Source organism: Pelodiscus sinensis, chromosome 6, assembly GCF_052426305.1.
Source record: "Pelodiscus sinensis isolate ZL-2025 chromosome 6, ASM5242630v1, whole genome shotgun sequence".
Lineage (NCBI taxonomy): Eukaryota > Metazoa > Chordata > Testudines > Trionychidae > Pelodiscus > Pelodiscus sinensis.
The window spans coordinates 40,858,030-40,872,812 of record NC_143057.1 but is presented as its reverse complement, the minus strand read 5'-3'; the positions used below and the strand labels follow the sequence as shown (position 1 = coordinate 40,872,812).

The 14,783-nt window shown below is 42.3% G+C and overlaps 1 protein-coding gene across 1 annotated transcript in view; it reads left to right on the top strand.

The window, feature by feature from the left end:
- Positions 1–363: 363 nt before the first annotated feature.
- The window catches only part of LOC106732012 (uncharacterized), a 109,717-nt gene continuing 95,297 nt past the window's right edge, over positions 364–14,783 (top strand). Inside the window, exons 1-2 of the mRNA XM_075931757.2 lie at positions 364–803; positions 11,675–14,042. Coding sequence (XP_075787872.2) covers positions 11,675–14,042 — 2,368 coding nt within the window. The 5' untranslated portion in view covers positions 364–803. The remainder of the gene's footprint in view (positions 804–11,674; positions 14,043–14,783) is intronic.

Below are 14,783 nucleotides of genomic sequence, written 5' to 3'. Positions count from 1 at the left end.
AGCCCTGGGGCTGTGGACGCAGCAGCCACGTGCATCCATCCAGCTGTGGGTGCTTTAGTTGTGGCACACCAGAGTTGGGGCCTTGCATCCCTGCCCCCAGTCGAGCAGGGATTGGTTGGTGGGTGTGCTGCGGGCTCCTGAGGGGCTGATGGACTAGAAGAGGGAGGCACAATGTGAGGGGCCACCTCTGGCTCCAAGTTAGGTGTTCAGTTCAGCCATTTTTACCTTCCCCCAATAAGTCTTCCTTGGGGTCACCACCAGTCCTGACGGTCCAGCTGAACCGAGCCGCCGGGTTTCGACGATGTCACGTCACATCCCCATCCTCCCCTCGCGGGCGGTAGCAGGAGGCTGGAGCCCAGCAAAGCCCAGCCTGTGCTGAGCCCATGGCCGGGCCGGGCACGTGTCCCCGGGCGGCGGCGGCAGCAGTGGCTTGCGCTGCCGGAGCTTGGGCGCAGAGCGCGGCGGGCCGGGGCGTGGCTGGCTCGGGGCGAGCGGAGGGGAGCGGCTGGGATGCTAGGGGCTGGAGAGAGGAGCCGGGCGGGGCCGGGGAAAGGGCAGACGCCTGCTCCTCCCCCGGCCCGGCGGCGGTCTCCACAGCGACAGCCGGGCGTAGCCGCCAGCCAGTCAGGGAGCCTCAGTCTCCACTCGGCGGGTGTTAGCAGCCGCCCAGCCCGCTCCTGCGGCCCAGCCCGCGCTCTGCTGGGCAGGGGGGACTCGGCGTAAGTGACCCGCGTGTGGCCGACCCGCCGCAGGCAGAAGCGCCGGGGAATCAGCCGGTCGGCGCCGCGAGCTCTGCAGGCCAGGTGGGTTGGGAGTCCCGGCCTAGGCTGGGGTCAAAGCTGAAGGAGTCACCCACGCGAGGGATGTTAGGGACTAGTCAAATAGTGGACTACCCAATAGAAGCACATGCTTACCAGGCAGTCGAGTCATTACTTAATTAATTGCTTCCTCCCCCTCCCCTTGATGACTCTGTTAGAGGCAGCAAGGTGGGGGGCGGGGAGAGCCTGTGCTGGAGGAATCCAGCTTAAAACTTGTTCCCCCCAGTTCCGTCTCTGCAGAGGGCCTGTGGAGGAAAAGGCCCAGCGGGGAACTGGACTGGAGCCAGGAATCAGCTGCCTCATCTGGTGTTTGATCCCAGATGCTGTGCCTTTGCTTTTTAAATGGAGTAAGAGCCCAACCTCTCTTACTCCTTTTAAAAGGCAGAGCCACAACAGGGTTAGCTCCAGGGACAGGAGCAAACCATGTTGCAGGTCTGCAGTTCCCCCCTTTATTGACTAGTTGACTCAATTAGCTAATTAAATGCAATTTAACATCCCTACCATGCACCCACTCAGCCCTCCTGCAGTGTAAGTGCTCCTCTAGCAACCACATGGTCATATAACTGCCTTGTTCATCTATGCAGGCAGGCAATGAGACACTTCTTCAGCCACACAGGTATGTGACCAGGTCAGCCATGCAACTGCCCACTCATCCTAGTTCACACACTTATCTATGTAGCCAGCCAGCTATTTCACCAGCCACACAGCTAGCCATTACTCCAGCTATAGCGCAACCTACCCGCTCCTCCAGCCATGCAGCCACCAACCCATCTCCCTACCTGTTTGGCAGTGCAAATGCCAGCCACGCGTACAGTCATGCAGCCACCAACCAGCTATATAGCCACCTGTCTATGCATCCATCCAATTATGTAACTACCCAGCTTTCCAAGCAGCCACCCACCTGCACAACCACAGAGCTTCCCACCCTTCTAACCATGCAGCTGCACAGCCACTGTCCATCCTCCCAGCTGTTCAGCCACCAAGCCTTCCCACCATCCATCCACGTTCATTCATCGAGCCGTATGACCACCCATCCATTTGACTCACCATCTACTAGCCTGTTCATCCGTACAATCATCTATACACCTGCCCACTAGCTCAGCCACTCACTTTCCCACTCAGTCCCCCGTTCCCACTCAATCATCCATGTAGCCATTTGAAGAGCCATCTAACCATCCTGCTGCCCATATAACTGCTCACTCAGTTAGTAATCCCCCTATGCACATCTGCCCATGCTCCCAGCCAACCAAATGCCCATTCATTCATACACTCGCCCACCCATTCTAGACTTATTTACTCTCAACCATTTGCCAAATCATATACGTCACCAGTCACACACCAAGTCTCTCATCCCACTCTCCTGCTCCTGACTGTCTCTCAACCCATTTTTCCATTCATCTCCCAACCCACAAACCCTCTCCTTCACATCTGCACATTCAACTGCTTTTTGAGTCATCCCTCCACCCATTTACCACTCAACTTTAAAAGTTATAGTTCATTTATTATATAGTACCACAGTTTTCCTGAGCTGATGAAGACTGTCTTGTCCATTAGAGCTTACCCTCTTGGTCCATCAAGTACTTGCTAGACATTTACAGACAGCTAGCTGGTCACAGGATGTTAATTCACTTTCTTGCTTTCACCTGCTTGATGCTTTTAAAAAAGTAAAAAATACATTCGACACTTTCCTTATGCTACTTTTCTATGTGAGCATTTGCAGTAATTGATACAGGAATGTATTCAACAGAAAGGGAGGGTCCATGAGATAATCTCTCCAGTAAGAGTTGATCCATAGTATGAAATAGTTTTGAGAGCCCTTGCTATAAGATAAGATGCTAGATAGCACAGGGAGAGTTCAGGGAGAGAAAGGATGTGGATGAATTTAATACAATTATTCAGTTGACTGGGAATGTACTGTATTTTTCTTTAGGATTATGCAGGTAGATGGATAGGACTGTGTTTGACAAGAGGGGCTTGAAAAAATGGATTTGCCTGTGGCCAATTGGAAGAATTCTGCAGTATATAAACTTTCATTTAAAAATAAATTCATTCTTTTTGTTAGGAAGATAAGCAAATGTGAACCATGTGCAAACTGATGCAGTACTTCCACTTGGATCTTCTATACCTGAAGAAATTCTGCGCCAAAAATTATGAATTATATACACAATATTTTAAAGTTCTGAAAAATTCCACATATCTAACTTGTCAAAACAACACTTTATAATCATTCCAGTTACAGTTATTTTGGTAATTTATTTCAAAATATTTGTCAAAAAGTATGTCTGTAACAATACAGACACACAAAATCCCCCCAAAGGAAGAGAGTTAAATAAATCCCATAGGAAAACCCAGTTCCTGTTTTTCTCCCCCCCTTCCTTTCGGAACCTATGTATGCAGAGGGAGAAGCAGTCTGATGCTAAGTCGGGATCTTACATGGCATTACCTGCATGTCGCCTCCTTCCTTCAGGGCAAGCCAGAAACTAACTGTGGGAACGTTCCAGCTCCTCCCCTCTCCTCTGTTGTGGGGGAATAGGAAAGGATATTTTGCACAGAACATTAATTCAGCACAAATTCTGCGTTGGAGAATGGTACGGAATGCCCTAGGGGTAATCTTCAGATAAACAGTTTGTGTTTCTAATATGCTGCTGCTCAAGGTGAAAACTGTTATGTCCGTTTATGTAGCTGGTATTCAGAACCCTCTGCGGAGCTATGTAACTGTCAGAAATCAGTTTAATTTTACTCCACTTCAGCTGCTTACAGGTACTTGAGAAAGCTTTGAACAGTTGTAAAAGGAAGCACTTTTCACTGGGGAGAAGGACTCAGACAGAAGCTATGGTGGGGTCGGGGGGGCAGGGGGAGAGGAGTATACCAAGGTATCTTCATCTTTGAGTGGTCCGGGAGGGGTTAGAATAGAGGTGTCCACATACAGCTTGATATGCTGTGTACCATTTTGAGCAGCTTCCTGTGACCATTCCAGTGATGACACAGCATTGTTTGTTGGTTGTGATCTCTAAAGTCCTAAAAATATTTAAGTTACTATGGTAACTACCTTGGGTCATTGCTTCTGGAAAGTTCTAAAGAGGGTGAAGTGGGCTGGATGTAAGTTCTAATAAGTTAGCCTAAGTGAGAGGGTTGACTTGAGATAGAGTTGCTTGGTTGACTTTCACGTTAGAAAGAGAGCTTTAAAGCAGGAGTATTGAGATCTACTGTAGAGACTCACCTTGATACATGCTGATTGAGAGAGCCTGTTTCAAAGCTCAGAGATTAATTACTGGAAGGACTCGGTTATTGAGTATACAGGGATGTCCCAGAAGGTGTCAGAGAGCTTATTGAAGAATTCTCTCTGACTTTGGATAGTATTTAGTTTTGTTGCAATTGACATCTGTGTATCTAATAAACATTTATCCTTTTATCATTTTGAAATTATTTGTAAATACTATTTGTTTTATATTGCTTTATTTGTGTCTCGTTTTAGCAAAAGTAGATGAAATCTGGGCTGTATTCCTGTGTGCCTTTTAGGAAAGTCACCTAATCATTCTCTGGCAACTGGGATAGTATTTTCCCATTCTACTAGGTATGTTTTTAAAGTCTTTTGAGGTTTTTTTTTTTATGGAAGGTATTATGCAAGTAATTTATTATTTTTAAATTATTAATCTGGGCTAAATTAAAAAAGTGGTATAAAAGACAATTCAGGGGAAGAGCTTATAGGTAGGGGTTGGTAAAATCAACAAAAGAAAACTTGGATGTTTAACTCTTGTTCTGAATCCAGAATTGTCATATTGTTAGACTAAAGGAGAGCTGTTAGTGTATACTTTTCTTTTTTTGGGGAATGAAAGATAGATGATAGATATGAAGACAAAGATAGACTACAGCCCCTCTCTGAGTTACGACCACCTCCACTTACGACCATCCACACGTACGACCAAAGCGATCGTAAATGGAGATCCGAGTTACGAATGGCGATCCACACTTATGAACAGCGCGGTCGCCATGTAACTCTATGGGATCCGAGTTACGAACACTTTGAGTTATGGACCAAGTGTTGGTCCATAACTTGTTCGTAACTCGGGGAGCGGCTGTATAGATGGGAACATGGGGCCAACCCAGACAAAATAGACTTTGCCTATTTTATAAATTAGATTAAACTCAGTGTGATCTTTACTCGCCGTTGTAAATTAGTAATGAACTTTTCTTTGAATTTTGCCTAACCGTATTACCCAGATCTAGTGGGACACAAGAAAAAACCATCTACCTCCTCCTCATTTTGTTTTTTCTTACCCCATCCGGTGTTTATTATTATTACCCCTCTGAATGCTCCACTTGACATAGCATGTCTCTGCAGCATTGTCATTGAAATGAACTAATATTCTGTGTCACATACTGTTCTATTAAAATACAAATATAATTTATTTATGCCTGTAGGTGGCAATTGAAGACTGTGATCTGTTTTAGAGACTCTTATGATAACACATTGTTTTCTCAAGGGTTTAATCTAGTGGTATCTAGTTTGCTATGGAACAATGATGCATTCAGTGTCATGTAAAAAGATCCTGTGACTGAAGTTGCCTCATTTGACTGTAGTCACCACAGAAGACAAGTCTTGTTATTAAATTAGAAAGAAAGAATAAGGTAAATTAACCACACCTTTCTTTGTATAATTTAGTGGTACTCCTATACTTGAAGTATCTGCCGAGTTAGGGTCTATATCTGTACGTTGCTATTATACATGTGCCCAGTGTAATTTTCAAATACTGATCTTGCATTCTTTCTTCATTAAATAAATATATTTCCAATTTAGAAGGTAGTCTGTTCATGTTATGAACTAATTTATTGTCAGTTTTGAATGAAATACAATTTGAATTAATGTATAATATAACTCAACCAATGAAACTGTCGTTTAAAAAAACAGAAACAAATTTCCCTGAAAAAGTCCACTGAACTGGGATTTCAATTGTTAGGTTTCATCCAAGAGTGACTTATAAATAGATTTATAATGAAAATGCCATCAGTTTCTCAAATGTATCAGTATTCTCTGCTGACACTGTGAAGTGACATATAACATTAGCATGACTTTGTCTAGAGTGTGGCTAAAGGAAACATTTCATATACAAATGTATTCATTGGGCATAGAGTAAATTGTAGGCAGGTCCATACAGTTGAAGGAAACTAAATTCCTTTCTGACTTTTTTTAAAATCAAGTCTTCCTTTGTTATGGTTTAATAGGGTCTAATTCTGTCCACTGGAGTACAATCGGTATTTGGTCAGTGAGTTCATTGGAGCAGGACTGAGCCCTGATATTAATGCTGGTGGTTTGAGATAGTATACGTTTCTTGCAGTTCTTCAGCAATTTCTTTAGTTGGTTTAAGAACAATCAAACAACTGACTGCTTTTGGCCTCTGTGCAAAATACTGGCTCCATGAAAATCAGTGGGACTTTCAGTTGGGTCAGGATTTCACTCCCATTATTTTGGTTGCTTCACATAGCTTCAGTAATTTTCAACCTGATCATCTAGTAGAAGGAAGGCTTGTTTTGTTTTACTTTACTACTGTTTTGAGTAATCCAGAAAGTGATTCTACAGAAATGACACTGAGGGTTCTATACAGGCAGTCCCCGCGTTACATGGATCCGACTTACATCGGATCCCTACTTACAAACGGGGTGAGGTAACCCCGCACTAGCTGCTTCCCCGCAGCAGACCAGGGAGACGCGAAGCTAGCGCTCCCCCCCCCCCTCCAGCAGACCAGGGAGACGTGGAGCGGCTTTTCTCAGCAGACACCTCAGCTTGAGAATAAAGGACTGAGGGAAGTGAGGTGTGGGAGAATAAAACTGAGCTCTGGAGAAATGTTTGGCTAGAGTTTCCCCTACAATATATACCAGTTCCGACTTACATACAAATTCAACTTAAGAACAAACCTACAGTCCCTATCTTGTACGTAACCCGGGGACTGCCTGTATTTGTCTTTTTGTTATTTCATATGATATTTGATCTTTTTTTTTTAAATCTATCAAATCCAGAAACTTGGATCTGAAAGTCAATCTGGATTCTTTTCTTCTTGAGCATCGTTACTGATATCTCAAATGTACCTGAGGTGTAGCATAGGTATAAATAAGTAGGGAAATGAAAGTGTAACCATATACATGGTTAACCAATGAGTCTGGGATCATCAGTTAACTTTCACGGTAACACACTGGCTCCCAGAGTGTTCAGGGAGCCAGCCCACATGCACCTGCTCCTGAGGAGCCACCTGCCCTCCCTACATGTAACTGTAAATTTCAGCAGTTACGCATTTACTCGATTAAATGCATTTTAATCTCCATATAATTAAGGTGGAATTGTTGTCCAGTTCATTGTACCTTTATACCAGTTTTTTAAAAAGGCTTTGGAGGCGATCTTGGCAATTACAGACCAGTAAGCCTAACTTCAGTACCAGGCAAATTGATTGAAACGATAGTAATGAACAGAATTGTTAGACTCATAGATGGGAACATGATTTGTTAGAGAAGATTTGGTATGGCTTTTGTAAGGGAAAATCATGCCTCTCCAAGCTACTACAATTCCTTGAGGGGATTAACAAGCATGTGGACAAGGATGATTCAATGGATATAGTGTACTTAGATTTTCAGAACGACTTTGATCCGTCACCAAAGGTTCTTCAGCAAAGTAAGCTATCAAAGGATAAGAGGGAAGGTCCTTTCATGGATCAGTAACTCTGGGGTGTCCAACCCTTTTAACAAAGAGAGCCAAAACAGCAGGGGAAAAAATGCGAAGAGCCGCACCAGAATTGTCAAGCAAAAAAATAAAAATAAAATTTTTTTTTTAAGGAGGCTGCCCCTTTAAGACGGCTGCCATCTTAGGCACCATTTTTGAAACCCCACAGCTCTAACCAGGTAAGCACAGGGAAGCCGGGGGGGAGCACATGAGAGGCTTTGGAAGCTGCACTTTTGGGGGGCAAGAGCCACATGTAGCTCATGATCCGTGAGTTGGCCATGACTGAGTAACTGGTTAAAAGATAGGAAACAAATGCTTGCAATAAATGGTCAGTTTTTAGAATGTAGAAAGGTAAATATTGGTGCCCCCACGGGTCTGTACCTAGGACCAGTACTGTTCACCATATTCATAATGCACTGTAAACAGTGAAATAGCAAATTTACAGATGATTAAAAAAAGTACTCAAGATAGTTAAGTCTTAAGCAGACTGTGATGAGTTACAAAATCAGCAACAAAATGGCAGATGAAATTCAATGATAATAAATACAAAATAATGCACATTGGCAAACATAATCCAAACTACACATTTAAAATAATGGGGTCTAAATTAGCTGTTATTACTCAAGAAAGTGATCGTTGAGTCACTGTGGATGGTTCTCTGAAATCATTTCAATGTGCAGCAGCAGTCAAAAAAGCAAACCATGTTGGAATTCATTAAGCAAGGGATAGATAATAAGACAGAATATGTCATATTGCCTTTATATAAATCCATGGTACACCCATATCTTGAATATTGCTTGGAGCTCTGATAACTTCAAAAATATATATTGGAATTAGAGAAGGTACAGAAAAAGACAACAAAAATTAGGCATATGGAACAGCTTCTATATGAGGAAAGATTAATAAGACTGACTTTTCAGATTGGAAAAGAGATGGCTAAGGGGAATATGATAGAGATCTATAAAATCATGACTGGTGTGGAGAAAGTAAATAAAGAAGTTTTATTTACTATGCATAACACACAAGAACTAGGAATCACCAAATGACATTGTTAGACATCAGTTTTAAACCTGCCCAAGCACTCATTAATGGATCTCAAAGTCACTGTGCTGTTTCAGGCCAATTTCACAAGCCAAATACACAGGGAAGTGTTGAAACTTAACTTCATTTACAGGTTTGGGACCCATCACAAAGGTCTGAATAAAGACATTACCTGGCTTAGTTTAATAAACATCATAATATTTGTTAATCATATACATCGTTAATTATTAATCTTAATGGGATGGATGAGCTTGCATGTGATGGCATATTTCATCAATGTTTGGAGTGAGATTTGTTAAAGAAAGTCTTAATGTAGGTGTAATAGTCAACCTATTTCAATATTTGGTCTTGCAGTGACTGCTGAAAATCCACTTTTACAAAGGTACATTGAAGGAAAAGGAAGTCGGACCCTTAAAGCCTTTTCACTTAACAGGTTGTATTCGCTGTGGACTTTTGTCCAAAACTTTTCAAGTGATGAATTGTTTTGTGAGTTTTTCAACGTGATGTCTGAAGATAGATCTGCCAACATCTCCTTTTCATTCATAGATATGGTGTTTGGCTAGTGAATTTGAATGGATCCAAAACTCACAAAAAAATCTTCCCTTGGATCTTGGTTTGCAGGGAAATACTTCTTGAATTGGAGTGACAACATTTTCAAGTGATTAAAAATAATCAGATTAATCTGAGAAAAATTGTAATTTTCATTCTTCTCTTTTGACTCGTTTATAAGCTCCATTAAGGCACTAAACATATCAAAACAGTTGTTTTCAATTCTTTCGATCCACAGTTTAATTTTTTTCTTTTGCCCTTCAATTTTATTATAGGTGTTAAAAATAGTTTTATGTGGTCCCTGAAGAGACAAGTTTAACTCATTCAGATGCTGGAATATGTCTGCAAGATAGAACAATTTCATATTCCAATCTATGTCTTTGAAGTACTGAACAAAGTCACAGTTTTTGCTTGATATATATATGATTATTTCTTCTTTAAGTTCATATAGTCTCTTTAATATCCGGCCTCTCGATAGCCAGCAAAAGTCCGCATGCAATAATAAAGTTCTATGTGTGGATCCCATTTTATCACATAAGATTGCAAACAGTCGTGAAGTAAGAGTGCTGGATTTTATGAAATTGACTGTTTTCACAGCTGTTGTTAGGACTTGATTTAATTCGGCACTTATACTTTTACTTGATAACATTTCTTGATGTATAATGCATTGTGTGCCTTACATATTTGGCACTACTTGTTTCATTTTTGCAACTAACCCAGCATGCCTACCAGTCATATTAGGCGCACCATCAGTACAAATTGAAACACAGTCTGACATTTTTAAATTGGCACTTAAGACATAATCTGACAATGCTGAAAATATTTCAGTGCCAGTTGTATGCTTTTTCAGTTCCAGACAGTTCATGAATTCTTCTTTAATTTCATCTTCATCCCAGTCCACATACTGCACATAGATAAGCAGCACAACTTTGTCAACAATATCAGTCGACTCATCTACTTGCAGAACATACATCTTTGACGTTTTTATTTTTTTAAAGTTGTTGATGAACGTCTACGCTCATCATAATTATGTGATTTGAAACGGTATCATTAGGAAGAGGAATTGATTTCAGTTTTTTGGCAACTTCATCTCCCAAAATTGCATGGCTTGCATCCAAAATACAAGGCATAATTAATTCTTCCCCTACGGTGAAGTTTTTCTTTGATTTTGCAATGCAAAATTATATTAAAAAATGACGCTTTAAGGGCAACTTCATTTCCAGTTCCCGTAATTCGAATCAGTTTCTTATGAGCTTTCAATTCACTCTCTTTTCTTTTAAAAAAATCAATTGGCATATTCTGATATTGCTGGTGTTTTGTTTCCAAATGCCTTTTAAGTTTTTGATGGAACTATAGAGCTATTACCCAAAATCTCCAAGCAAATAATGCATTGTGGGCAATCATCTCTATATGTGAATCCAAATGCTAGGTATACAGGATCATATTTTCCACATATCATTTTCTTCCTTTTTGGTTCTGGGGACGATGTGCTACATTGAGAGGTGGAAATGTTTACGTGTATTTCACTAGTTGATGGTACTGGTTCCTCAGCAGTACTATATTTACTCACTTTTGCCTTTTTGATTGGGAAATGAAATTTACTCTGTTTACTTATTTTGGTGGAAATAATAAATGCAGTACCTTATCAAGCCCAGGTTAATGTCAAGCAGCTGATTGACAGCAGCCATAGCAGCCACGCCAGAATTAGGGGCACTGAGGGCCTTTCCCCTGCCCCCCAATTCACAGTGGATCCCTTGCTGCTTAATGTTTTGTCCTTCAGTAGTTCTAGCCCCTGGCTCTGTTATTTTTGACACAGAATACTGAAGGGAAGGCCTTGTCTGTGCAAGAGGGTGGAAGGTGCTGGCCCCCCTCAGCTGTCCTGGGTAACAAGTGAGAGCTAAAGGCAGTGGTGCAAAGACCCGGTTGGTTTGGTGGCTGTGGGGGCAGTTCTCTCCCCTGGGAGGCAGGATCCCCAGACCAGCAGCGAAGACAGCCAATCAGAGCTGGCCCTGCTGCTGGCCCTGCAATGCTCCTCCCCTCTGGCAAGGGGCACAACCGAGGCACGGAGCTTTCCCAGGTGGTTGCAAACTGGGCACGGAAACACGTGAGGAGGAACGCGGGATCCCTGCCGCATTTCCAACTGCAACACCACTCACTCACCTCTTCCACCCTTCACACCACCCACTGCATCTCAGCTGGTCTAGCGGCTGTTATTTTTCCTCAAATGATCGCAGCACACCTGTGGGTTCTCTGCAGAACACAGTTTAAGAAACAAGGTCCTACAGCTTTAATTTGCACCCATGAAAGTTAATGGAATTTTGTCATTGACATTATTAGATGCAGAATCAAATCATTAGCCTCAGAATGGAAAAGCAAAATTACATTTTGTTTCAATTAGTCAATTAGCAAACTGATACGCATTCCTTGCCTTTTTTGCATATAGTTGTTGGTTCAGTTCTGTAATGCTGCACTGACTGTGTTTATGGAACATTTCTCTTTGTGAGAATTATGTTTGTAGTTCAGGTCTTGCTGGAAATGCTTTTTTTTTTTTTTGCAGATGGAGCATTTATCTGAAAAAGCAGCTGAACAACTTCATGTTGAAATCATTAATGAAGCAGACACACCTCGCACTCAGGACCTTAAGCTTTTACGGGCTAAGCGCTTAGCTTACTATGGAAGAAATGGAAGGACAAAGATTAGATCTTGTGGTACTGATAATAAATCAAATTCACCAGTTTCCAGCAGAGCAGTTTTATGCTCTACAGTTAGCACTACAGAAGAAGAAAATCAGACATCCACATCAAGTGGCTGTCAGCAACCTAATGATGGGAGAAATGGAAATAAATTTTTAATTCAGACATCACCTGGAGTAAACCATCAAGGAAAAGAAGAAGAAACAATTATCGCAAATGCAGAAACACACCACAAATGCATGAAGCAATCCAGTATTTCAGAATTGGATCATAGACTACTTGAGGATCTGACTGTTCCAGAGACACAAAAACTCCAGCATGTTATGAATTTGGCACATTCGTTCCTCTGTAAATCTCAGCAAGCAGCTCATAGACTGAAATTTTCACAGTTACCTCAAGGAGTAGTTTTGTCTCAAGACAACGAAAGTGAGATAGCACAAGATGGTGGGAAGAAAGAAACCAGAAGCTCATGTGGTTCTCTGTCACAGTCTAAAGATCATTTTAACCTCAATGCGCATGCTAATATTTGCAGCCTTTCTTCAATCTCTGAAGTTAACTCAGAGCATACAGAGAGGTGCATTTCTCTTGGACATTTAAGAGATAAGACATCATCCCCTGAAAACAAATGTTTCTATAACATTCAGGCAAATAACGATCAGCAAAATACAGTAATTAGGAACAAGAAAGAAGGAAAAGACTCTGAGATTTCCATAGCTATTTTGGGGCAACTTGCACATGCTGATGAAACTCATAACAGCAAAGAAAAATCAAAATTTCAAAATGTAGGTGAGAAAGATATGTGGTCAGAAATGCATCTTGTCCAGCCACAACCTCAGTTTGTGTGTGAAGCTGACAATTATTCAACTAAAACCACAGAGAATCTGAATGAAGATCCTAGTACTTATTTTTGGCCTCCCCTAGTTGATAGTTCAGATGAGGAATATGCAGAAAAAATTGTGACAACAAAGAAATCAAATAGGTCTGATGCTGAGATGAAGGAGCAAAAAAAATCTTCACAAAACACATTTTCTTTTAAAGGAAAAAATATAAAATATTTGAGTTCGGCTGTGCTGGGAGGCAGTACTGCCTCTGGGAGGAAGATGTACAGCAATGGAAAATGGACTGTGGAAGAAAAGCACACGTTAGAGAACAAAGAAAATTATAAACATAAGGATTTCAAATTGCCATTAAAGGCTAATGCCTGCAGTGAAGGCAAGCTTATTGCAGGTAGCATTAAGGGAGAGGCTGAAAACAGATGTATTTCCTTCTCTAGTGAATCTGAGGTAGAAAATGGTGACTTGAAAGAGCTGTTGATAGATATTACATCTCTGAAGAGAGAGACAGAACAGAAAAATGAATCAAGATTCAAGGATGTGGAAGACTCAGATTCCACTATTGAAGTGAAAAAATTGATTGGAGAAGACAAAACACACAGTATGTTCAGAAGTACAACTTTTGACAAGAGTATAGGTAAAGGACATAACTATAAGAGAGCCCAAAGTGAAATAGATCTAAAATCCTCTAAGAAAGATCCAGCCATACAAAGGAGTGTTTCTTTGCTGAATTCATTAGTGAACTCCCAAGAACACACTTTTAAAGTTTGCCCTGACTCTGGAAGTCTCAGTTATCCAGATATAACTTGGTGTTATGGATGTGGTTGTATTTTATTAGGTGTATTTACACAGTGTGATAAAGATAATATGGAACATAAATGCAAAGTATTCCTAGGAGAAGTGACTGACAAGCACAAGAATGTTTCCAATCAAGTCATCAAATCTTCACAAGTTTCAGAAAGCAACTCAGAGGAATTCTCCAAATTAAGAGAAAGAAATGATGACTGCCAGAAGTTATGCTGTGATGATAAAACATTGCTATATTCAGACTGTGATATTAGTGTTTTGGATAAATATTATTTTTATTTGGATCAGTTAAATAAATTCAGAAGTCTTCATCTCAAAGATAAGAACCTGTCATTTTCTTTCCAAGAATTCAGTAGATTTTCTAAAGAGGAAAAGATTGCCAGACATGCTGAGGATAAGGTGGCTGAGCATGAAGAGACTGAAGAACGTAACAGTCATTGTGGAGAGACTGAACTAAGGTCTTTTAGCAACATCAATGCTGACGCCATAGAACAAGAAAGAGAATCTACTTTTGGAAGTGGTTTTATGATGCAGGTGGATAATCTTGAGTTGAATTGTAAAGCAAAGCAGAAGAGAAGCCAAGTTTCAATAGGTAAAGACATTTTTCAAATTAGCTAAGTTATACACGTTTAATTATGTAAAATATATAAGCATTGCTAATGGCTACTTTAAGGAGAAATGTGCCAATCCTAATTTTGAATACAGTATACAGGCAGTCCCCGAGTTACGCGGATCCGACTTATGTCGGATCCGCAGTTACGAACGGGGTTCCTCTCCCTGGTCTCCAGCAGACCAGGGAGAGGAAGCAAAGCGGCGGAACACGTGGGCAGCGGACAGGGCTGTCCGCTGCCCACGCGCTCCGAGGCTTGGCTCTGCTTTGCCCCGCCCCGCCCCCTGTCCCCCTGGTCTGCAGACCGGGGGGGGGGGAGGCAAAGCAGAGCCAAGCCGCGGAGCGCCCGGCCAGCTGCCAGCCCAGGGGGACGGGGGGGGGGGGGCAAAGCAGAGCCAAGCAGAGCCAAGCCGCGGAGCGCGCGATCAGCTGACAGTCCAGACGCATCTGGGCTGGCAGCGCGCTCCGTGGCTTGGCTCTGCTTTGCCCCCCCCCCCATCCCCCTGGTCTGCAGACCAGGAGGACGGGGGGGGGGGCAAAGCAGAGCAAAGCCGCGGAGCACGCGGGCAGCGGACAGCCACGGCGCGTCTGGGCTGTCCCGCTGCCCTCGTGCTCCGTGGCTTTGCTCCAGACACCTGTGGTACAGCAGCTGGGGCGCTGCCAGTTGGTCCCGTAGCGCCGCTCTGGGCGCTACTGGACCAACCGGGCAGCACCCCAGCTGTT